The following is a 26,374-nucleotide window of genomic DNA, read 5'->3' as shown; positions in this document are numbered from 1 at the left end:
GCCGGGACTGAGCCCCCCACGCGGAGGAGCGGTGCGGACGGGACGACCGCCGCGAATTGGGCAGCCACAAACGACACGAGGACCGCCTGGGCCAGGCTTCGACGTCCGAGCCCCCCAGGCTTGAATGCAGCATCACCGGCGAACAGGAACCTCCCGGCGCCCCGCGCCCCGTGAATCAGGTACGCGCGGGTCTGGGAGAGAAACGCACCGCTCCAGAGGGGATTCCCTCGTCTGAGTCACGACGGGGGCGAGCAGGCGCTTGGGGTGGACCGGCGGGCCCGGGGACCCGACACCAGGGGGGGGTGGCGCTCCCCCCCCGGAAGATAAAGAGAGGCCACAGAGCAAAATAAATCATTGATTGGCCCAAGTGAAACAGTTGGCAGGGCGATGATTCCAATCCCCCCTCTGTCAAAGAGACCACACATAAAACTTTATTAAGCCTGGCCCCCAAGAATGTCAATGCTAAATGCTGGGGAGCGACTCCTCTGAACACTTGAACTTATCGTTAACATACCAGCCAAACTGGCCACAGTGACAGGCCGATGAGGTACAGAAGCAACCATAGGGGGGAAGAGACAATTCAGAGAAATTCCATGTTCTCCTGGAAATGCGAAACATGACCTGGTGCAAGAATGGCTGGTCGTTTGATGGCGAGGCCTAAGGGAACAGAGTGGGCTAGCGACTGCCGGAAGCCGGGGAGGAAACTGAGATTAAGACCACCCGTATGACCTAAAGGATATCACACCCGCAAACTCCCTCCGAGACTCCCCCCCTGTGAAAGCGCTAAGGGTGCAGAACCTAGACGAGGTAGTGGTAAAAGCCGGAGAGGCTACCTCCAACCCCCTGAGACAAAATGGGGAAAGACAGAACGAACAAACAACCCCCTCCCTCCCAGCAGCAAAAAATCGACCAATTTACGACGCCAGCAGGCCCCAAGGGAGAAGGGGAGACAACCACTGGAGGCCCAGCACTAGATGGAGTGAGTGCTATCCTCCAAGCAATTCAATCATCGTAGTCAGCCGTAGAGACCAAAATTGGGGAAGTGTGTGAGGATATGGGCCTCATCAGGCAAGATCTCAGAAATGCGGTGAATCGAATCACTGAAGTAGAGGGCCGAGTTTCCCAAACCGAAGACGAACTAGCTGATCTTCGAACCAAAGTGGCCCAGCTACAAACACGAACATCCGAGTTACACCGCCGTGCGGAGGATGCAGAAAATCGATCGCGACGTAACAACCTACGCCTTGTCGGATTTCCTGAGGGAGTAGAAGGAGATAAAGCCTCAGAGTTCTTGGAGCATTGGATTAAGACCTGGATGCCAGACCAAACTCTTTCGCCCTGGTTTGCAGTGGAACGCGCTCATAGAGCCCTTGCCCCACGGGCGCCCGATGATTGCACGCATCCTCAACTTCAGAGATCGGGACAATATCCTCAAAGAAGCAATACGTTCGGGGGATCTTCAATGGGAAAACCATAGGATTCTAATATTCCCAGTCTACACCCTGGAGGTCCAGACCCGTCGACGCTCATACGAACAGGTTAAACAAAAACTTAGAGCCATGCAACTTTCATACATGCTCCTATTCCCTGCGAAACTCAAAGTCATCATGGCGGGTAAGGCGCACTTCTTTGAATCCCCGGAGGAGGCATGGGACTGGCTAACTGAAGAGGGCTTAGGGGCCCGCAATAGACTTACAACACGAGGGGGGGTATCCTCCCGCGATGATCCCCCGCGATGATCCCCCGCCTACCAGGGGGATCCCAGAAGGGAAGACAAAATGACCTCGACACCCCCATGGAAGAAGGAGCGGCTGGGGGGCCCGCCCCCGAGGGGAAGGAGCGCGCGGCGAGCCCCCGGAATCACGGGGCCTGGCACGGGCTGGAGACGATGACCGCCTGAGCCTATCTCCGGTGCTTGGTTGAGGTGTCTCGCGAGGCCCCGATGGGGGTGCCGGGGAGGACCAGGGGGTCCGGGTCGTCCCGTAGGGCCCCCATCGGGGGGCTCCGCCGGTGGCCCGATTCCTCTCCTGGTTTGCCAAATCCGGCCTGACTTCTTGTGAACAATTGTAAGTGATCCGACTAAATGGAGGGGTCCATCACTCCACTCCTATGACAGCCCCATTGGCTGTTTTGTTCAGGTTGGGGACTAGGGTGACAGATGCTTCCTGGGAGGGAGTATGGGGTGGGGGGCGGTTGGGGGGTAAGAAGTTTGAGTTGGGGATAGATAGCTACAGTTTGTTGATTGTTTCTCACAACGTTAGTAGTGCACTGTTACGGTTAAAATGGTAATTCCTGTGTCCGCTGGCACACACCCGACAACGTAAGACTCCCACACAGTCCACGCAGGGTCCTCATTGACACAAATCATCTCCTGGAATGTGAACTGTCTATTAGATAAGATCAAGAGATCCGCAGTAATCAATACTCTCCGTAGGTACTCCCCCTCAGTGGTCCTACTGCAAGAAACCCACCTTCTGGGAACCAAATGCCCTATGCTCGCACGAGGAGGATTCGATAGAGTTTACCACGCAGGCTTCTCCAGAGGCTCTATAGGAGTGGCCATCCTGCTCCACCGCTTGCTGCCTATGGTGATCACATATACGTTGTCTGAACCGCAAGGCAGGTTTGTAGTTGTCTCGGGGCTACTTCGCGGCTCACTCCTAAATCTCGTATGCTTATATGGCCCCCCCAGCGGGACTTGACGCCTTTTTACTCTCACTCCGCCAGGTAATAGCGGGACTCCCCCAGGGAACCGCGTTGGTAGGAGGAGACTTTAACGCGGTCCTGGACCCCAGACTAGATGTATCCGGGGATATTACTGCAGGCAGATCCTCCCGAGCCACGAACCTTAACGACTGGGCTGAAAGCCTTGGCCTGTGTGAAGTGTGGAGAACTTGGCACCCCAGGGAACGTCAATACACACACACATTGGCCGCTCACCGGGCACATTCTAGAATAGATTTAGTATTCATGCCGGCCCTTGACGTCAGCGGCGTCACGGATGCAGAGATACTGCCCTGAGGGTTGTCGGACCACGCACCGGTACGAATCCGGCTGGGCGGAGTGGATCCCACTAGGCGCCCAGTGTGGCGTCTGAACGCATGGTTCTTGCAAGACAATGATTATACCCTTGAAATTAGGGAACACCTCACACAATATTTTGAACTAAACGTAGGAACGGTGCAGTCCCCGGGCACATTATGGGCCACCTGTAAGGCTACCCTAAGAGGGCAAGCTAAATGCCTCATATGGGCGCGTGAGTTGGAAGCTGAAGCACTAAAGCTGGAGCACCAACAAACAACCTCATCTGAGGCCTCTACAATGAGACAGCTCACCAGAGTCTGGAACGAAATCAAACACTTAGTACTAGAGTCAGCAAAACACATGTTGAGAGCATCATCCGCACGAATATACAGTTGGGGAGACAAAAATGGGAAGCTCCTCCATTGGCTGGCCACCCGCACCCTAGTCAACAGAACAATTCCCGAAATTAGGGACGACTCAGGTACCCTCTCTAAGACACCTTTTGAGATTGCTCAGAGCTTCGCTTCCTACTGTGCACGCCTCTACACAGAACACCCTCAGCCCACTATGGAAAAAGAATCCCCCCTTCTGAATGACATAACTCTCGCCAGGGTTTCCCAGATGACCAAGGCAAGGATGAATGAGGCAATCAGCATTGCAGAAGTAACTAATGCGATCGCCAGCCTTGCCGCAGGCAAGACCCCAGGGCCAGATGGATTCCCAGTGGAGATATACAAGAAATGTAGCGACATTCTTGCTCCATACCTACTTAAGATGTATGAGGAAGCTGAACAGAGGGGTCACTTCCCTCCCGGGATTGACCTAGCTACAATCGCAGTGATCCCTAAAACCCAACCTCCATCACAAAACTGCTCGGCATACCGGCCCATTTCACTCCTTAATATCGAGATCAAAGTACTAGCCTCAATCCTAGCCTCTAGACTAAAAGACACAATGCCCACCTTGGTACACCCCGATCAATGCGGCTTCATGCCTGCTCGCAGCACTAGGCACTGCATTAGGCGTTTACATCTGGCTCTGGCACACCGAGGGACCCTGACACACACCCCACTGGCGTTGCTCTTACTTGACTTTGTGAAAGCATTTGACACAGTGGATTGGTCCTACCTTAAACAAGTGTTAATAAAAAACGGATTCGGACCCAAATTCCGGGGCCTGGTGGGACTACTCTACTCTAACCCAATGGCCCATGTCCAGGTAAACAGAGTAGTCTCAGACACATTCCCTATTAGCCGAGGAACTAGACAGGGCTGTCCACTATCCCCCTTGCTCTTTGCGCTAACGATAGAACCCTTGGCAAAACTGCTACGAGAAGACCCTCTGATAGAGGGCTGGCCTTGGCCGGTGTGCCCGGAGGACCGAGTGGCGCTATACGCGGACGATGTCCTGTTATACATCTCTAACCCGGCCAAGAGTGGCCTACGCATTCTGCAAATTCTAAATCTCTTCTCGGAGGCTTCAGGACTGACCCTAAACCCCAATAAATCCCTGCTGGTTCCCCTCCATCAATCATGCGACTGTGGAATGGCAGCAAAACATACCTGTGCGGAGGAATAGCTTCAAATACCTAGGGGTACATGTTTCAACGCTCCCTGAACTAACATGGGAGCTCAATATTACTCCGCTAACCAAAAAAATCAAAAACGATCTCCAACGTTGGAGGGACCTCCCCCTCAACCTACTCGGTAGAATCGCTCTCTATAAAATGATGGTTCTTCCCAGGCTCCTCTATCTCCTCCAGAACTTCCCACATCCTATCCCCATGAAATGGTTTAAAGATATGGACTCGCTAGCTCGCCAGTTCCTGTGGAGCGGTACCCGGCCCGTCTGGCGCTTAAAACTTGCCAGAGAGATGTCTATGAAGGGGGTCTGGGAATGTCCAATATTCACTACTACCACCTTGCAACACAGTTGTTAGTGATTAATGACTGGATGGGGGGGGGTGGACAGATCCGGCATACCGGCTGGAACTCCAGACACTGAGTTATCCTAGGATTTTTGATGCCCTGTACGGTGGCCCGATCTCGCGAGGGGTCCCAGAGGTGACCGCGGTGGTACTACAGGGATGGCGGATGGCCCAGAAGGTGTCGGGATGGTGGGGGCGACTTACCCAACAGACTCCACTGTGGCATGGGACGTACTTAAGAGAGGTGGCGGGCCTGGAAGGATTCCAGAAATGGGATAACATAGGTATCTCCATGCTGGGAGATGTATGGGAGAGCTCACACATGCGCTCCTTTGGGAGCCTCCAGGAAAGCTTTTCGCTAAACAAGACGCAATTCCATAAATATCTCCAGGTCCGTCACGCCCTACTGACGCAGATCCAGACAGGGGATAGCATTCCCGAGAGTAGCCCTATGGAGAGAAGGGCACTGATGGGGAACCTGGGTAAGGGAGGCATCTCCCAGATATATCGTACATTGATTACTGCCACCGCCTGTTCCCTGGAGGGGCTGCGTCGGAAATGGGAGGGATGGGTGGGTCCTCTGGAGGAGATGGACTGGAATGAAGCACTGGCAGCTCCTCATACCTTTACGATGACGACTCGTCTCCGACTAATTCAGACTTACTATCTCCATGCAGTTTACCTTACACCCGCCAAACTATACAAGGCAGGCCTCCGACCCACAGATGACTGCCCCCGGTGTATGAGCCCAGATGCCGACTTCTTCCATATGGTGTGGGCGTGCCCAGCAATTAAAACATATTGGGGGGCTATATCGCGAGAGATCTCAACGGCCTTAAGGGTAGACACGGAGTTGACACCATTGACATTCCTGCTAGGTATCATGGAATACTCTGGGCTGAGAAGGCCAGAATGAACCTTCCTAGGGGTGGCACGCCTAGTAGCCAAAAGAGACATCATTGCGGACTGGAAAGCCAATAAAGCACCAGCTCTGTCGAAGTGGAGACGGGGGGTGGACTGGTGTGCTCAATGTGAAAAGCTAGTATACGAGGCTAGAGGTTGCCCCGAAAAATATAACAAGGTATGGGGAAAGTGGGAAGCCACAACAGATTACCCTGCCCCTACAAACTGAATGACATACCAAGAGGGTGAGCCGGAGCACGCACCACCTCCCCCTACCCTATGTGGGACGAGTTACTCACGAAATACACCACCGTAGAGATGCACAATCTACGCGCACAGGGTGTCGCCTGGGACATTGCGATTGACCACTGTTTAGTGCCCGTTGGCACCCATTCATCTATATGTATAATTGTTTTATTTGTTTTTTCCTTTTGCAAAATCAATAAAATTTCTTTATTAAAAAAAAAAAGATAGCACAGTGGGTCATTGTTCATAATGAAGATGTCTGCGGAAAACTTCATGTTGAGCGGTTGAAGTTTGATTGCGGCTACCTGAGCCTTTCATTGTACATACAATTAACCCCACGTTGTATGTTAATTAGAACCCCTACTTTTTTCACAGTACTATCAAAATAGGATACAACTGGGGGTCTGCAAACACACACACACATCACGACTCTCTTAACCCCACCTCTTATCAAGCTTAGCCTTAGTCCTCAACATTGGAAAAGTTATGGAGTTGATTGAGGTACGTAAATGTTGTAAATGTGACGTGTACACGAGAAAGCACTGGTTTAGCAGGTCTCAGCCTCCCTTCCTGTTCTTAATCTCCTTCTGGTTTGTTAAATGCCTGCATGAAGGAGCTACGTGGTGAGGGTGCTGAGCTAAGAGGGAATGGGAGTTGCTTTTTTTTTAAACCAAAATGAGTTCAAAATGCTGGTTAGACCTTGAGTGGACTGTCCAAGATTTTACACTAAATTTTAATGTGACCCTCATTTGGATGAATTTGTATCAGAGAAATGGGAGAGGGTATAAATTGGAGGGTCGCAGTTAGAAAACCGTAAACTGGTTGAGCAGCATTCTTTTGTAATAAAGAAATAAGCAATTCCTGCTGTCTCCCTCAGCTCTCCCTTCCCTTCGATGCACTCCAGTAGACAGTTCAAGTGTGACCAGCGCGTTGACGTCAGAGATGGCCCTCAGTAAAACTTTGAAAGGTTGAGCAGCAAGTGGCAAGAAGGGAAACGTGTGATGAGCGGTAGAAGTAGCGGGATTGTGGATGTGGAGCGCTGCCGTACTATGGTGGGTTGGATGGTCCGGCGTCTGGAAGGAGGGTTTGTCCTGTCTGCTGTGATATGTTTACTAGTAAAGACGTGTACATTCTACATGTACCATGCCAATACTCGGCGTTTTTGAATGTGCGGTTTTACATGTTAAGTCAATCACATGGTGCAATGCTCATTTCAGCTATAATCTTTGTATAAAAGGTTATGATAAACAGGGATTATTTTCAGATAAAAATGCCATACCCCTCATCCACGTACGCGGTCTATAATTGAGGAGACAGACAGCAATTACCGAAAGGGATCAGAACAGACAAGGAATGAGGAGCATCATGCGCCTGGCAGGCCATAGAGTGCAGGTTGAGGAAGGGTTAAAGTGTGTAGAGACTCATTGGGAACACAGAAAGCTAGAGACATCACGTGACAGAAGCATGTACACGGCACATGGGGATGCTCCAATTCTCGCTTCCTCCACATCATCCCCTTTGCAGTCGGCAACTAGGTGAGTGAAACCAATCTGTGTCTTGTATCTCCTTTCTTTGGCTCGTGATATGAAGCTACGCTTGCCGCAGGTTTGAGGCTACCTCTCTGAGGAAATGGGCAGATTTTTAGGTGAGCCTGAATTTGCAGTGACTTTAAACTAGTAACCTGGAAAACATTCATTTCAGTTGCTATTCCTTTGTATTTTTGAGTTTATGAGCCCCAGATACTCTCCTCTGCCCCTAAACTGTGTACATCACTCCTTGATTTCCAAGACAGCCTTGCCAAGTACCACACATCGGGCGTTAGACTAACACATTTGTGTCCACATCACCGCACTGAAGTGCATTGTTGCGCATTATAGTGCCTCCTCAGCTATGTAACCGGAGCGCTGCTATAATGCACCATAACTGAAAGCTGTGGCAGGCTAAGGCGGCTGGCTCAGCATATTTCAGCTCTAGCTGCTACTCTGCTACAGTGTTCCACATAATGATGCCTGACATCGCAGCGCCGCATTTTGTCAGGAGTCAGTGACCAATGAGACAGCGTCAGCCAGATGAGGTGAGGACATGAGTTGTGAGACACACTTTGATAGGTCCGTCGTGCCGCCCGCTGTGCGTGCACTCAGCGGGCGGCAGTTGAGATCTGATCATCATTGAATAAAGTTTTGGCTGCTCGCGTGCTGCGATAACAGTGAGGTCCAGTGACCGTCCGAACTGACCCCACTGGCGCCGGCTGAATAGAACATGTAGTGCTGGCAATGGTGGTAGCGCAGTTGCTGTGCTCACACCACAGTAAAATTATCCCCCGACCCCACGGGCAGTGGGCAGACTTGAACTAGTTTTACTGGGGCGGACGCCACCCGGAGTGTGGTTCCTCAGAAGCAGCACATCATGCAGCTGAGCCAGCCCGGCTCTCCTTGCAGTACCTTAGAAGTAAGTGGGACAGTGTGGTAATCATCTAGGCTTAAGTTGCTAAATTATGTTAATAATTTCATAACTGCCAAGGTTTCAGATTGCTGTGTGACATTTTCATAATTTCAGTGTACTTATGAGTGACATTTCAACAGCTATGAGTGACACTTTCTCAGAAGCAAAATCAGGCAATGAAGATGACGAAAACATATAAATATCAGAAATTACACCCATTTGAGCAAGGGCAAACTCTAAGAAGATCTTAAAACTGCTGCAAAGCATCACAAATGGAATGGAATTTCTTAGAGTTTCTCCTTGCTCAAATGGGTGTGATTTCTGGCGGCACATTCCCACTTGCTTGTCTGTAAAACAGCCACTTGGGATTGTATTCATCCTCTTTCTGCAGGTACCATTTTCAAGGTTCCATCTACCTGTTGGATGTTGTCCGCGGCAAGGTGGTAGCCAGGAACCTGTACCAAACAACTGTGTGATTTTCACCCAACATCTGTCTTCTATGAATACTGTCCCCAAAAGCTGGCAATGAAGGGAGAGACATACTTGAATATTGTTCTTGTACCAAGGAGTCCTTTGAAGAAACGATACAGGCTTTAGAAGGTCCTGCCTGGCCTCATTAACTCTGAGCTGTGCCCCATTTCTGAAGCAGGCTATTTGTTGCCCGACAAGTTGGTAATAGGGAAAGGTTAGGACAAATATTGCAATTATTTTTAGGTTCAAAGAAGTAACCTGTTTCTGGAGAGTTATGCAGAGAGAGGTTGGTTTTATTTCGGGTGTAACACAGGTTGGCACAAGGTAATGAAATACACAGGCGAGGAAAGCAGAGATAAGCCTGACAGAGGAAGGGTTAGGACAGGCAAGACTGACAGAGCTTGTGTCAAGTGTCTTAGGGTATTAGGCAATTTATAAAGGTGGCTAATAATAGTAAAACGTATTTCTTCTTCCTCTTCAGTGTCTCAGTCAGCCGCACCAAGGACATCCCACTTTTCGGCCCCTACATCCCTGCTGAGAACGTCTTCCCTCGTTCTGCAGCCTTCCGGGACTTTCTGCTGGCCAAGGCAGTCAACGCTGAGCATGCAGCAGAGAGGTCCGAGAAGTTCTATGCCATGGCAACACGCACACGCCAGGAGTACCTGAAAGACTTGGCTGACAACTACGTCACTACCGCCACCCTGGACTCCACCACTAATAAGTTTGCGTTGCCCTCACTAGGGGGGAAGAGGAAAGAGAAACAGAAGGGGCCACGTGGGGCGGAACTGTTAAGCGCAGGTGCAGTGGTCTGGAGTGTAGGTGCCTGGGACAGCCAGCGGCAGCGTGAGCTCCGCTGTTACCTGGGGGTCTCAGCTGAATTCCTGGTGCTGATTGAGGGCCGTGAACGGCGGGTTGTCTTCAACTGCTCGTGCCGTGATATCCTGGCCTGGACATTCGGCGAGACAACTGTGGACATCTACTATGAAAAGGGCGACTATGTGTCACTGAAGGTTGCAGAAGGTCAGGAGGAGGACATAAAGGAGATTGTTCACAGACTGCAGGTGAGCGTGGGATGGGAAGCCTCTGCTTGCTTGTAGAAGGCTTTGGAGGGGGCAAGGTGCATGACTGTAGATTGAGAAAGACCATGCCGTGACGTCACTGCCTCCGGATGCACATGGCGGAGCAGGAGTTATGAGACATGGTGTGAAAACATTGGCACTGGGTGGCCAAAAACTATGGCTATTAGTGGCATGGCAAAGGAGTGCTACCTATTCGTGGGCATGGCATGGAATAAAAATACTGGTTGTGTGCGCTTGGGTCTGGCTCCGTATGGGATTGGGATAAGAGTGCTGGTGTCGAGGGGACATGGTGTAGGGCTACGGAGTCTGAGGGACATGGAATAAATTAACTTGATATCTGTATGCACAATTTAGTGTTGGCTCTAGGCTGTCTTACGTACAAGGCAGTATGCCTGTTAATTCTCTCCTTGCCTTTTCTTTGGCAGCTGGTGACCCGTGGGTGTGAGACGAGAGAGCTGACCCTGCTTAGGAATGGCCTGGGCCAGCTGGGTTTCCAGGTGGACTCGCAGGGCTTTGTCACGGAGGTAGAGCGTTTCACGTTTGCTGAGAAAGCCGGTCTGCAGCCGGGGGCCCGCCTGGTGCGAGTGTGCCAGCAGCCGCTGGTGTGCCTCACACCCCGAGAGACTGCTGAACTCCTGCGTAATGCCAAGAAGGTCACCATCACGGTAGTGCCACCAGAAGAAAATGGCAAGCCAAGAAGGTGAGTTCTCCGTCGCGGAACCAGGTAGGCTACCTCTTGGACAGTGAGCCAACCTGTCACTGTTTTAGGAGGCTTCTCTTGGATGTTCTACTGTGTGTGCGGGAATCTTGCAGAGGTGATGCCCTTGCTATGGCTCTTCTTTGAGTCAAAGAAACCTACATTGCTGCAGCCCTAAGACATAGCTGCGAGCTTCCTAGGTCCATGCTTGTTGTGTTGCTCCAGTCCAGGTTTTTAAATTCTGGGCCTTGTAGTCCTGCTTTAAAAAGCCATAAGCAAGACTACAACCCCCAGAATTTAAAGAAAAAAAACCTGTCCTGCAGCAGCACATCACCCATGGACCTGGGTAACTTGGCAGGGCTTCAGCCATACTGCCCTTGTCATATGTGTGAGAAGCTTTCATTGCTGATGCCTACAGAGCAAATGTTCTTTGTTTGAGAGTAGCATGTACTGCTGCTACCCATGCTATAACCGATATTTGTGTATGAAGGAAGCTAGAAACACTACTTGCTGCCCAATACCTGTTCTGTGTGTAAGGGACGCTTGTACCGCTGATGAGCTCGTTATTTCTATGAGGGAATCTGCTCTGCTGTTGCCTGCATTACTTCTTTTCTCTGAGCCACAGACTCTTGAGGTGCTCTTCTGAAGGCCGTGCTGTGTCTGGCTTGTGTGTGAGGGACACTTGCACAGCTACTGCCCATGGTGCACCTGTTCTGTATGGGCAGGGGGAGCTTGCTCTGCTGCTGACAGCACAAACATGGCTTTTGATTAACATTAAATGCACCAACTTTATGAAGACACAGGTCTCATCTCTTGAGTCACCAGAGGCACTCAGTTGCAAGCCACAGAGACAGATGGGGCAACTAGGGACCGCTAGACAGATATTTTTCACCTGGATATTTTGTTTGATAAAAACAGGTGAAATGTCTATGTGAAAGTCTGCTTAAAATCAGCATGGAAATATCGGTTCCTGCAGGCTGCCCCCTTTCCAGGTGAAAACCTCACAATGGCCTGGTACAGGCAGGTAGTAGTAGTACTTCACCTATAATTACTGTGCTCCCTGTACCAGGCTACTTGTGATCAGGCCCTCATTGTTAAAAAGTTAAACTGAAAGATTTAGAGTCTGGTGGAGGGATACTGCAACACAAACATGATGGATGTCCCTTTACTTCCTATTACAATAGCATTAGGATACAATGCACTCTCAATCAGGCCCAAAGTCATTTAGCACGTTAGGCTCTATACTGCCACATCAACGTTTTACCAGAGTCTCTGTATGTTTTTCTAGAACAAATGGATTGTTAATTTTACTCATGTTAAATGCTAGCAATATCAAAGTGCCACCTTTAATTCTCTGTAATAGGCTAGATAATACATGTAATCTATGATAAAAAAAAAGTTAAAGCATAGTTGTGGCAATTGCATATTGCTCATGGACAACTGACACCAAACAGTGTAAAAATCAAGATTTAATGAAAATCCTTAAATATGCCATTACAAAAACGGCTAAAATGCAATTGTCCCTCTTGTGGTAAATGTTCTCAATTTCGGATTTATAATGTGTATCTCAATCACATGACTAGCACAGTGCTTAATTTGTGCCGATGGTTGCAGGCGGTGGGCATGGCAACTCTTTTTTGGGGACCAGGACTTGTTTTTCATCCCAAACTTTTCTCAGAGGGAAAAATAACAAGGAAGAGAAAGAGTGAACACAGTGACAAAAGGAAAAGACACAGATGGAAATTAACTTGCAAGAGAAAGATAGAGAGATAGGAAGTGAATGGTAATGAAAGAAAGTGGCATAAGGTGGAGTGAAGACTAAGAGCCTGACTTAGATGTAATTGGACGGGTTACTCCTCTATGCTGAAATCTAAATCCCTCTACATTTTATGGGATTTAGATTTCAGCGGGCGGGATATCCGTTACCGTTGTGACAGTGCCGAAATCTAAATCAGGCCCTAGGCACCCTTCATATTTGACACCTCAGAGCTCAGCAGCGCCAGCAGTGGGCCCCAAAGAAATACTTTGCACCCTTGCCCTTTTTTCATTTAGGCTAAACACTGGACTGGCACACCATGAATAATTCTTAATGCTCAAAAGTCACCAGCACATCCTTACATCTGAAAGTACTATTTTCTGTTTTCACATAAACAATTAAGCCTATTCCCATTAAGAACCAATTTTGATTGAGGCACTTTCTTGAAATATCAAACATGATAATCAGTTGCTGAAGCGTAGCTTAAAAACAATCGAAGTCCTAGGCCAATATTAAAGCCCCACAAGCCTTTTCTTTAAGGGACACGAACACCTGCCATTTTTTCAGTTGGGCCCAGATAGAGCTTAACAAAGTCCTACAAAGTTGACACTGTAACAAGCAACAAATAAGAAAACGAGATGGGCATGCAACCGTGAATGAACAGTAAGAGAGCATCCGAATAATGAAGAAAAATAAATTGCCTAAAAATTAGTTGGAAGACCAGTGATAGAGCAGTAGGGGGCCTCTAGCAGTGAATCGAGAAAGACCTGAAGAGATTACTTAGTACTGAAATGGACATTATTTAACACCAATAAAGAAACAAATCACTCACGGGAGACTTGGGGGAAGAAAGATTTGCCTGCAAACTATAATTAGCACAAGGGAAAGAACAATGCGTGTGACTTTAACTGCACATCACAAAGACCAGCAGTAAGATGAACCCCACGAGAACTTGCAAAGGGTGTCGGGAAGTGTCTAGAATTGAGTAAAAGATATGCGCAGAGAAAATGAAGCCTTCACGATCAGTAGGTGCAAAGCATGGGTCTTCACTCACCAGTGATAGGTAATCTGAAGCACTAACTTACCTTTTACATTCATTTTTAGGACAAGCATAGCAGTGCGCAAGCGCTGCTTTTCGACATGTTGTAATCTATTCTGTGGGCTTTAACCATGCCAATCTCATGCCCATCACTTTCATTCGTCCCTGGGCTTGCCTTTCTAAAATCCCTTGATGTCATTGGTAAATGCTTTACATTTGTTCCACCTTGGGGCAGTTTTGTTACTGCCTTGCAGACTGACCCTGCTACATGGAATATTGCACTTTTGGTCATATACTTTAGTGTGCGTGCACTTTTTTTTAGGGTTGAGTGCGCAAGCTGTTGTAATCTCTCTGTGGGCTTTTAATCATGCCCACTGCACGCCCATCAGCTTCGTTGGTTTGTAGGCTTGCCTTTTAAAATTCGCTTGATTTCATTTGTGAAAGGCATGCTTACGCCATGCCTTTTCAGGTTTTTAGCCCTCCTCAACAGCACCGGTAAACTACTGAAAAAATACAAAGCATGGCTTCTGGACTACTTTTTCTTTTTCTTTCCGATGCAGCGCTTTGCATGACATCGACCCCGTTACATAGATAATTGCATAACTGCCTATACGTTTGACTTCAAGCAAACTTCTGTTTCTTTTTGTGTCTCTCCCTTAAGCTCATGCTGATGGTGTGGCACTTTGAATTGGCTCATTTTTTGTTATACCCAAGTTGGAACTCGATTACACCTGGGTGTTATGGGAGGACAGGAGCACCATATTCCAGCTGCTTTTGATATACAGAGCTGTTGGTTTCTAGGCGCTATCAAGGTAGCATGTGGCTCAGCTGTTCTTTTTAAATAAATCCTGGCAGGCGTCCAGATCTTCATTTATAATACTTTCATGAACAACTCCTGCCCTCATACAATGTACTTTGTGACAGTCTGGAGGCTAGCATCATTGTCAGGTGAAAAACAGCACAGTTCCACTGCATTTTAGACGGATTTGTTGAGGCTGGGAAAGGATGAGTAAAAGCATATTTTTAAAAAGCAGCATTTGATTTCTTAAGTTTGTCTTGCAAGGGAAAGGTATAGAAGGTCATTTGTGGCAAAAACTGAGAATTCAACTTAACTAGAGGAGGTGGCATCGCTTCTGAGGACCGTTCTGCCTCGCCCACGGTGTGGTTTTAGGCAGTGAAAGTTGGCGATTCAGTTTTAATTTATTCTTCTTCAAGGGGCATGGTTTTGATTATTCAATAGATGTGTGCCATCGCTCTACACCTGCTCCATTACAATGTAACGTCTTAAGTAAACCACTCCAGCGACATCTTTTTTCAGCTTATTATCCTATGTTCATAATTTCAATTTCGAGCAGTGGATGATGAGTGCCAGGCTGTGCAGCACGTTCCATACATGGGTTTCCACCTCAGGTGCAAGAGGCCAAACTGTGCTAGATTTTCAAGCAACAAAGGTAAAATGACTTTATATGCAATTGATCACAATGGACCTCTTTTATCTGGTTAGCACCATAAATCTGGCTCATGGACACATGTTGGACGCCATTGAAGCGCAAATACGATCCACTCAATCCATTCTTCATTTTCGGGTTGGCCGAAATGTGAAAACCCTTCTGTGTGCCATATGCTGCAACCAGATGCGGCAAGCCCAGCCTTGGACTAAATTGTCTTTTATGAGATAAGTACTGAGGGCCATGGTCTCAGCACTTGATGGCAGGAACCACTAAAGGGAAGTTTTAATGCACACCAGGAAAAAAACACATGCAGATATGATCTCTGAGCATTACAGGAAGAAAATGCATTCTCCGTCTTAGCCCTGCAGATTTCAAGTCGATTTTAGGTTTTTAAGGCCCTGCATGATGGCAGAGCAGCAAAGGTCATCGTCAGCATTTACTACCAGCCTGGCTCAATCTCCTGGCCGCATGAAGCCCTAGCATGCAAGAGTGCACAAGGGCAGAGCCTTGGGGATAATTTAATAAGTAGGTCATTTTGTGTTAGATCTTTTTAGGTCGAGCATTGCAGCGCACAAGCAGGCATTTCCAACGTGTTGTTATCTATTTGGGCTTTTAACCACGCCCACCTCATGCCCATCACTATCACTCGTTCATGGGCTTGCCCTTCAAAAATCCTTTGTTTTCATTGGTAAATGCTTTACATTTGTCCCTCCTTGTGGCAGTTTGGTTACCGCCTTGGACATTGCCTCTGTTACATGGCTAATTGCACTTTTGCCGATATGTTTGACTGCAAGCAAACTTCTTTTTACGTTTGTGTGTCATCTTCACGCTTATGCCGTAGCGCTTTGAATCGGCTCGCTTATTTGAAACTGTGTTACTTTTCATTTTCAATTTGTGTGGCACGAAAAGTCCAGTTAGGAGTTTACAACACTATTAGCTCTAACTTGAGCAAATGTAAGACCCATTGCATTGCAAATGCTGTTTCCTTTGTCTCTCCCCTTCATGCTCCATGGCAGTTATGGTGCTTTGAAGTTTCATGCAGCGCGAACTCGATCAGCGGTATTGGGGCGCTTTGCATGACTGCCAGTTTATAATCATGCTGCAGCCTACCACAGGGGAAAAAAGTTATTTTTGTCGCTTTGTTCGCTGTACCGGGGAGGGTACACTGACTGACTGTGATGGACTGATAACTCAAGGATCATTACAATCTGTTCATACTGCAGTGACAGTGATACTGGTCCCAAAGGATTGTATACTGTTTGCAGTCGCTTTCCAGGAATAGCCACCTACACCCAGGAATACCCATCTGCGGCACTCCCAGGAATGGACATGCCCATTGGGAGCGACAAGAAAAAGTGCATCTTCAGCCTCACTTTCAACAATCTTTGTTTGTTAACGTATCTTCTTTATGTATCATGCTTCTGCTACATCTGCCCCCTTGGTCGCCATTTTGTCTGGCTCAGGCCTTGACAACCCTTCTAGGAATATTGCGATCATTGTCTGTGGCATTATGTACATGCTGCCACTCCAGTGACTCACCCTCTCCATTGCCTTAGGCTCCCCTTTACAATATGGGCTTTTTTATTGTATATTTTATCCACATTAACACAAACGCATCCTCTATAATAGCTGTGTGAGATAGAAGATCTCAGCTAGTAGTTGGCATGAAGGACTGTAGCGTTTTATTAACACAATACTTCTTGCATGGTTTTCGACGTACTCTGGTTTGCACCATTGGAGCCGGGAGGGGGAGTTGGTCATGTGTGGACTCAAACGTGTGGCTTATAGGTGACCGCAGTACTCGGCTACAAGCGCTCAACACAGTGACCCTCTCAGACTGGCAGATCGCGTTTTTTGCCTAGTCTGCACTATATATTTTAAGAACTGATTTACGTTTCTTAGCTCAGATACCTTCCAAAAATAAGGGATAGTGATGTGTGTTTTCAATACTCGTAACAGAGCAGAAGCTCACAAAAATTACTACAAATAACCTGTGTGACACCCTCCCATTTCTTATATGTGAGGTCCTGTTTTGGTCTTAAGAACCTTTTTTATTGATGCTGCATAAAACAAACACAACATTTCTCTGAAAATGTCAGTAACGGTCCCTCATTCATCACCCACATTAAAAATAAATTGCAAGAAAACATCGCTAAAAACAACCTAATAAATATTCTAAGTCATTAGGGCAAGGCTCTACAGTAAATGGAACTCCTTTAGTTATATCAGGGCCACTGGAATTATGTGGCAGAGGACCAAGTTATGTGGCAGGGTTGTCCAATTTATGTGGCAAGAAAAGTTGAGTTGTGCATTTACAACGCCAGTAGCTTTAACTCAAACAAATGCGAGCCCTAGTGCATTGCAAATGCTTGTTTTAACCTGTGGTTCTTTGTTCAGATTTTAGAGAGCATGTAAAATAGCATTGGAACAACAGAGGTAATATTGCTGTGAACAGGTACATTGATTGCGAATGGTGCAGCACATTAGAATTTGGGGCAGGCAGTTCCCAACATTGACAATTATAAACAGCAGTACAACATTTAAAACTTGTAAGTAACAATAATGTTGCACGTAACTCTCATCCAAAATCCTCTATGTATCTAAGTTACCTAAAGGAAGCAGTAATGTCTAACCGAGGCTTGAAATATTATATATAGAGACATGTTTAGGACACCAACGCAGCATTGCACGCAGATGGGTTAAATCGTTCCCTCTGCCTCCTTGTCTCCGTATCTGAGGGGGCTCTCAAGTGCAGTACTAAAGAAAATAATGATATCATATTCTTCGGCTCTTGATGTGAGGCGGTGGGCCCATTTCGGTATAGTTCAACATGCACCCTGTTTGCAGCATGAAATGCCTCCCAGACACAGATTTCCCAAGGGGAGGGAGAGCACGTGGGTTTTGATGAACCCCCACACTTTAATTCTGATTAAAGCCCCAGGAAGGTGGCGGTCTTCGGGGCCGCGGGGGGGAACACGTGGCCCCCCTCCATTACAGTAAGTTGATGCCTGGGGAGGTGGTGGTCCCCAGGGCAGTGGGTGAGGCAGATGGGCCTCCCCCATAGAATTAAAACATTTTTCCCGGGGAGGTGGTGGTCCCCGGGGCTAAGGGGGTCCGAAGCAGGACCTCTATGATTATTTTTAATATAGCCCAGAGGAGATGGTGGTTCCCTGCATCCCAATAAGTTGAAGCCCTGGGAAGATAGTGGCCCCAGGGGCTCTGGGGGATGCAGACAGGCCTCCTCCTCAGAATTAAACCATTTTTGCCTTGGGGAGGTGGTGGTCCTTGGTGCCGCACATATTTTCAGCATCGCCTCGGGAGGTGGTGGTCCTAGGGGCTGTGGGGGCTGTGCTGGCAGGCCACTCCGCACATATTTTCAGTATTGTGCTGGGGAGGTGGTGATCACCGGAGCTAAGAGGGGGTCAGGGTTCCCGTTACTTTAAAACAATGCCCCCAGAACTTGGCCCACCCGGGGGCTTAAAAAAAACAAAGCAAGGAAGCCGGCCCTTCGTTTAAAAATAATAAATAAATACGGTGGAGCCGCAGCTCCACCACAACTCCGGACGAATTTTTTTACAAAAATGCTTTTCAGCCTTGGGTGTGGCCCTCTGTAACTCAACCACCATGGCTAAAGGGTCAGGGTGTCTGTACCCTGGCCCCCCTTTTTTTTTTTCTTTTTTTACATTTTTGTCTGGGACTCGGCCCAAGCCGAGTCCCAACATGGCTGTCAACACTTCATTGTTGCAGTGTTGGCAGCCAATCAGATCTCAGCACGAGATCAGGAGGGGTCATGAATCCTTCACATCCCTATATATACAAATTTGGATTTGCTTTAATTTGTCAAAAATCTACTGAACGGATTTACACCAAATAACAAAAAGGGCTCTTTGCCTAAGAACTACCTTTCTGCCAAAGTTGTTATAATTCAGCCCAGTGGTTTTGGCGTTATCACTGTTCAATTTTTCTTATGGGAATTAACATTAGAAACACTCTAAAATTCACCCCCTTCTTATTTTGACCCCCGCTCACAGATCACCCCAAAGTTTTCCAAGCTCATGTGACTGTCTAACTTTTTTAGAAATTTTCGTGAAGATTCGTCAAGCTGCGCCTAAGATATATGCAAGCACAAAATGGCTTTTTCTATAGAATCTAGGTCCTAACTTTAACTACCTGGTGGCGACTGCCTCTAGGTAACATATATATATATATATATATATATATATATATATATATATATATATACACAGAGAGAGAGAGCGTTTATGGTAGACTTATGGTAATGCATCATCAAAGTGCGCAAATCTTTTACCTCTTCACATGCTGCACCATTCATGGAAGTGATTGAGGCATGCACCATTCATGGAAGTGAGTGAAGCATGCACCATTCATGGAAGTGAGTGAAGCATGCACCATTCATGGAAGTGAGTGAGGCATGCACCATTCATGGAAGTGAGTGAGGCATGCACCATTCATGGAAGTGAGTGAGGCATGCACCAGTCATGGAAGTGAGTGAGGCATGCAAAGCTAGTGCCACTGAGTCTGCTGCATCCCCACTTTTTACAGCTAATTCTGAAATCAAAGATATTTTTCTTCCAGGAGCTTTTCTGAACTTTACCTCAAGTCTCTTCAGGAACAGAACCGGAAATCTGAACCTCTTGCTGCAGTAGATGTGAGGCCCCCGAGCTTCCAGCACAAGCGTGATCCTGCACTGAAGCCAGCCACCCTCCAGCTGCTAAGGTCCCTCTCCCTTCAGGATGGTCCACAACTCACCTTGGCCGAGGAAAGGACAGAATTCCTCAGGTGCAACTCAGATGGGAGGACTGATCATACCGATGGGTACAAGTATGAGATTCCTTCACATCCACTCAGTTATTTAATTAATTAACCAGCATTTCTCTCTGCACTCCACATAGACCTGAAAGTATTCACGTTGTGTGGCTGTCTGGGGCGCTCAAAAGGGTCCCAAGACTAAGTTCTTGGCCTACAATATGTGTGTTCTAAAATATTCATCAGCACAGTACACTCTGCGTCCTGCTTACTCAGCACGTTTCAAGTTGCAGCACAGATGGAAGTGTGCTCACAGATTCAAGTAGAGGTATAGTCCATATTAATACAAACCATATATCACTCAACCTAATATTGCTCTAGTGAAAGTGGCAGAATAAACCCTTTTACAAGGGTGAGGACTTTTTGAAATAATCTGTTTGTCCAGGGGGAAAATGTGCAACAAAAATCATCATTTGCTGTTAAGAACTCCACCTGTCCCAACTACAGTGTACATTAAATACATTGACCGGCACAGGAATAGGACTATATGTCTATTAAAAGGAGCAAACTTATTTTACTTCTCATACTGCCAGTACACTTCTGAGAGGGAGCATCGCACCAGACCTGGAACCTGTGAACTGAAGGTTACACCTACACACCTAATTGCAATAGGGGCTTTAACCACTCATGAACCAGAACCTGTGCTCTGAGTGTGTGCGTGTATGTGAGTGTGTGGGTGCACGCATATGCACACATGGGCACCCACTTGTTCCACAGGGAAACAATTTCCATTTTGTAGAAATCGAAGTAGTCTCTGACAAGTTTGTTAATGTCTCTCATTAATAAAGCTGTTCCCCACGGAAATTCCAGGAAACATGTGGGCCAAGCAAAAGGCTGTCTTCAATGTATTGTTTTCTTATGCAGTGCACAGTGTAAACTCATTTGTTATTTTGGAGACTAAAAGGTGTGACTGTTATTCGTGGATGGTGATGAATTGAGCCCCACAAAACTCAAACCTTTTACAGTCCACCAGTGATAGATACAAATAACTGTATTCTGTTAAAAACCATCAACATGCACATCACAATCATATCATACATAATACATATTCAAACTGATGAAAAACCACATTAAAATGAGATATCAACGCAACCTTCACAGCTATTAATAGCGATTAAAATCTCCAATGCATATTAAAATACATAAAAACACTTTAATGTCAAACCTGTGAATAAGCAGCTCCATAACAGTCAATCTCCTTAGGAGGCTGATTGTGTATTTGTGACCGCTCCACAATAAGGAAAATTGAAGATAAGACCAAACAAAAAAGAAAAAAGATGTGCAAATATTCAAGATTAAAACTCGGACAAAGACTGAGGTGGCATGCTGACGCGCCCGTATATACAACCTAGGCAGGATGTAGTCAGCAGGAGGTACAGATTTGGAACCAGAAGCAGCCTTGAATCGCACTTGTTCATGCTGGCATGGTGGAGGAATGGTTCAAGCACTTTTCACGTTTAAGAAAAACAGTAAACAAAAAGCGGCTAACAGAAAAAACAATAGGACCAGAAGTATCATATTGCAGGATATGTTGTGCCTCAGAGCAACTAGCCACCCCCAAGGTTAGGTAGGCAGGACAGGGCCTTCTTTGATGCACACTGTGATACACAGGGCATACAGACATTACGTGTTCCACTGATTAACAATCAATACCACAGGCAGGACATACAGCTGTTCCCTGATCTTTCCTCCAGTTGCTGCAAAAAGCTCTTAGAGGTAAGCAGCCATATCTAAATCTAATGTATAAACGTTTGGTCAATGGCGGAGTTATGCAATCTAAAAAGTCCTCAAACAGGTAAAAGCTTAACTAGAGAAACTGTTCTGACACATGTCCCACTATACCTTTAGTTAATCGATGATTTTGCACATACGACTAGAAGTCGTTTTCAGAATCATTTTGTCACCCTTACAAACTAAATCCGGGGAAACCCAATATTTAAGTAATCCCAATTTCTTACTCCTACTGGAAATGTATTTTAGTCAGGGAACCTTCAGAGCTTGAGCCAAAATTATTAGGTCACGCAGAGAATTTCTACAATCTGAAAGCTCTGGCGTTGTCCAAACGTGAAATAATAAAGGCCTCAACTGGGCCAGGTCTGATGCACATTTGAGAGCTTGATCAAGATATAATGAAGTAAGCGGAGTACTGGCAGGTACCTTCACCAGTATATTAATAGATATCCAAATGAGTGAGAACTAATTTCAGACTTTCTTTCCATTTAATCCTTGGTTTCTCAGAAGAGACTGACATGAGAGGGGAGTTTGTGGCCTGCTTTTGAAAGTGGATGTGTGATTATGGTAGAGATGAGACGCACCCATCAAAAGGGAAGCAGTGTAGCAGAAGTGAACAGAAGGAAAATGGTTACCTGACAAAATGGAGAACTTGGGCTAACAGACGCTCCTGTTTTGTGTTTATAGTCTGCAAGGTGTTTTCGTGGGTTTGCTATGGGTGACCATTATTGAAGATTGTGCTTTCGATTACGGAGTTCCCTAAAAGTGGGGGAAGTAAGGGGAGATACAACAAATGAACACCAGATCTACCAAAGTCTCTCAAAGTGTACATAATAGAAAACAGCACACCCAACCTTCAAATACACAGCCATTCACCCTTATCTTTGGCACACTCGCCCCTTCAACAGACCCACACCCCCTGCACCCACATCTCCCTTAAATAGACACTCCTCCTGCGCAGATGTAAAACATCCTGAACAGATGTGCGCATCCCCTTGTACAGACAAACACATCTGGCGACACACCATCTCCCATCCCAAGACACACATATGTACACAGACACCTGCCCCTGTAGGCAAGCACCCTTCCACAAACACAAATATATCACTACAGACAGTCTCAGAGGCCCACACATACAGAGATCCACCCTCAAACACCTTGTGGGGATGCACACTCTACCGTCATGCAGATTGTGCAGACACCCTCACTTCACACGCTTTCTACAGGAAACGTATACCTCCAAGCAGGCGTGCCGTGCAGCACAACCACCACCACAAAGCGTTCGACTGCTGCCTGGGTAGATGCAGTTGTTCAGAGTGGAATGAGTGCTGCTGGACTGCAACTGTGGCTGAAGATCTGTTTGAGTGAGGTGTCCCTCAGAGCCTCTCTGTGCTCCCTATTTAGGCTACAGGTTGCCCATTTATTTAATCCAGCTACCTTGGGATATCGGGCTGTGTGCTAAAGGCTTTGGGGCAGCTCCCAGATGGTTAGCGGCCCTCTAGGGCAGGTGTTCACATTCCTGTTTAGAAGCATTTCTGATGCTAAAAACGAGCTTCCAAGGGCGTTTTGTTCTGGACTCCAGTGCTGCAGGATCTGCCTCACCGTCACTTTGTGAACAAACACCGGCCTCTCGCAGGCCCTTACTCACAGATCATCATAATGATCCTGCTCGAGGCTTCCAATTCTGCCTGTTTCCAAATTTGACTGATAATTAATCATCATCATCGGCCCAGGGGGACCAAAGAGCGGTGGGCAGGGTGGGAGGGGAAGCGATGAGTGGACCAGAAACAGGAAGAGCTCTGGGAGATCCTCGAAGGACAGGCACTAGAGGACCCAGGGGCACTAGAGGACCCGGGGCACGAGGGGCAGGGATGGAAAGGGCCTGGGTGCACGATGAGGGTGGGATGGGCACAAGGCTAGTCATCAGAGGTCAATAGGATTGTCTTCTTTACTCTCATGCTGTAGCTTGTCCTGAAAAATGCAAGAGTTTTTACATACACACTCCCACAGCCAATAGAAGCACACAGTTCAACCCTGAGCCCTCGCTCGCTTCATGCCTTCTACTACAGGAAGAAAGCGTGTACCTTGAGGTGGACTCAGGATACCCGCAGTCACTCCCTAGCTAAACTACACGCATGACCTTCTGCCCAATAACAAGTCTTCACACTTTTACCCTCGTGATTTGTGTCTGTCTTTCTGACTGGCTGTGAGCACCACGGTGCCGCATCGCTGCCCCTGCTTACTGCAATTTAGTTAATAGCTGTCACTCGGACCAAAGAGTAATTAAAACTTCTTGCCACTAGAGAAATTAACATGTCTTGGGCTTACAAACTCCACACCCCTGCGTATAGGTTATATTTAGTTCTTTAAAAGCATCGTAAAATAACTTGCTAGTATAGCGAAACATAAATTAACATACACATGCTCGAGCAGATCTAGGGCTTATAGTTCACATAGGTCAGGGTTATTAGAACAGACAGAATAAGCATACCTTAAGGTCCAGAGAAGAATGGCAACTACATCATGAGGTAAGACACTGCCACAAGGACAAAGTTTGTTTTATATAGTGTTTGTTAGTTTTTGTTATAGTTTTATGTTTTTATAACATTTTATAGTTTTTTTGTTTATATAGAGTGCTAAAATCCACTGTTTCGAAAATGGCAGAAACCCTACAATAGATTATTATGATGACAGCATGTTTGAAATGCAGCTAACTTAAATAGAGAAAACTGGTATATTGAGACAAAATGTTAGCTTGGTTCAAACCACAAAGTACATGGTTTTCAATGTATTGGGTTCCCACTGGAAGACTACCTCAAAATTCTGATCGTGTGGGCCTGCCAAATGGCAGGTTTTGACCGACCTGGTCGGTATTTGGTATTTTTAGGTGACGGCTGGTAAAAAAAACTTGGCTAATCAGCAAGATCCTCTATTTTTCCTCTTTGAAATACAAACTGAAATATGAACATCTAACTGTCATACTGAGATTTTAAATTATCTGAAGAGACTGGAGGATCTGATAGCTCAACAAAGAACGTGATTGAAAAATGAATACCAAACACATCCCTCTCAGTATTGCAAAAGACACTCTATTTACATTGTTGCTCAAAGGAAACAGATCGATTAAGCAGAAAATTATTTGATGTACAGTCCCTTGGGAAGACTAGTTTTGCACTGTGTTTGCTTGATTTTGCTTACTATGAAGTTATATATTTATATTTTGTTTTTCACCTGTAGTCTGCCATTGTTTGGACCTCGAACCATAATTCCGCTCTGTTAATCAGGGGTGGCAGGCAGCTCTTTGGCAATGTTGGTAGAGGGGAAGAATCTACAGTTGTGATGTCATCAAAATGAGGCCCACAAAATGGCTACAATCTTTAGAGACCAGTAGGCTCCGACAGATGCAAAATCTTCAGAATTAAGGGCCATATTTATACTCCGTTTGCGCCAAATATGCGTCGTTTTTTTCGACGCAAATTCGGCGCAAAACTAACGCCATATTTATACTTTGGCGGTAGATGCGTCTAGCGCCAAAGTATGAGTAAAGAGCGTCATTTTTTTGCGTGAACGCCTTCCTTGCGTTAATGAGATGCAAGGTAGTCGTTCCCGTCCAAAAAGTTCAGGTAAGTATAATTTTTTTTTTTAATATTTTTTTTTGGCATAGGGGGACCTGATTTGTGCGTCAAAAAGTATAAATACGGGCCTAATTGTCTCACAAACTTCGAAATCAATTTAAACTTTGCAAGCACGTCATTGCAAGGGCTTGTAAAACATATTTAGGCCCGTATTTATACTTTTTGACGCTAAACTGCGCTAACGCAGTTTAGCGTCAAAAATGTTTGCGCCGGCTAACGCCATTCTGAAGCGCCATGCGGGCGCCGTATTTATTGAATGGCGTTAGCCGGCGCAAGCAGACCGGCGCTGCCTGGTGTGCGTGGAAAAAACCACGTACACCAGGCAGCGCCGGCGTTGGGAAAAATGGCGCTAGGGCGTCTTAAAAATGGTGCAAGTCAGGTTGACGCAAAAAATCGCCTCCACCCGATTTGCGCCATTTTTAACGACGCCCAGATGCCATTTACATCACTCCTGTCTTAGTAAAGACAGGAGTCATGCCCCCTTGCCCAATGGCCATGCCCAGGGGACTTATGACCCCTGGGCATGGTCATTGGGCATTGTGGCATGTAGGGGGGCACAAATCAGGCCCCCCTATGCCAAAAAAAAATATATAAAAAAAAAATTATACTTACCTGAACTTACCTGAATGTCCCTGGGGTGGGTCCCTCCAGCCTTAGGTGTCCTCCTGGGGTGGGCAAGGGTGGCAGGGGGGGGTCCCTGGGGGCATGGGAGGGCAGCTGTGGGCTCATTTTGAGCCCACAGGTCCCTTAACGCCTGCCCTGACCCAGGTGTTAAAAAGAGGCGCAAATGCGGGGTTTTTTGACCCGACCACTCCCGGGCGTGATTTTTGCCCGGGAGTATAAATACGACGCATTTGCGTCGCAGTCATTTTTTTGGACGGGAACGCCTACCTTGCATCTCATTAACGCAAGGAAGGCGTTCACGCAAAAAAATGACGCTCTTTACTCATACTTTGGCGCTAGACGCGTCTACCGCCAAAGTATAAATATGGCGTTAGTTTTGCGCCGAATTTGCGTCGAAAAAAACGACGCATATTTGGCGCAAACGGAGTATAAATATGCCCCTTAATCTTTCTGATCTGTCTGTCCAATTTAAACGGGAGTCTGTGGGATTCCACGCAGTACAGGGTGAAAGTAATCTAATAT

General features: G+C 46.8%; 1 protein-coding gene across 4 annotated transcripts in view; it reads left to right on the top strand.

Moving 5' to 3' along the window:
• Positions 1-26,374, top strand: part of SIPA1 (signal-induced proliferation-associated 1) — a 210,160-nt gene that overhangs the window by 146,461 nt on the left and 37,325 nt on the right. For 2 of the 4 annotated variants that reach the window (XM_069207878.1, XM_069207880.1), the window contains exons 8-10: positions 9,495-10,074; positions 10,518-10,792; positions 19,632-19,877. In XM_069207878.1, the coding sequence (XP_069063979.1) occupies positions 9,495-10,074; positions 10,518-10,792; positions 19,632-19,877 (1,101 nt within the window). The remainder of the gene's footprint in view (positions 1-9,494; positions 10,075-10,517; positions 10,793-19,631; positions 19,878-26,374) is intronic. The other 2 variants (XM_069207881.1, XM_069207879.1) reach the window with 2 other exon arrangements.

Source organism: Pleurodeles waltl, chromosome 9 (assembly GCF_031143425.1).
Source record: "Pleurodeles waltl isolate 20211129_DDA chromosome 9, aPleWal1.hap1.20221129, whole genome shotgun sequence".
Taxonomy (NCBI): Eukaryota; Metazoa; Chordata; class Amphibia; order Caudata; family Salamandridae; genus Pleurodeles; species Pleurodeles waltl.
The sequence above is the reverse complement of the archived record's forward strand: the minus strand, read 5'-3'. Positions and strand labels throughout refer to the sequence as shown.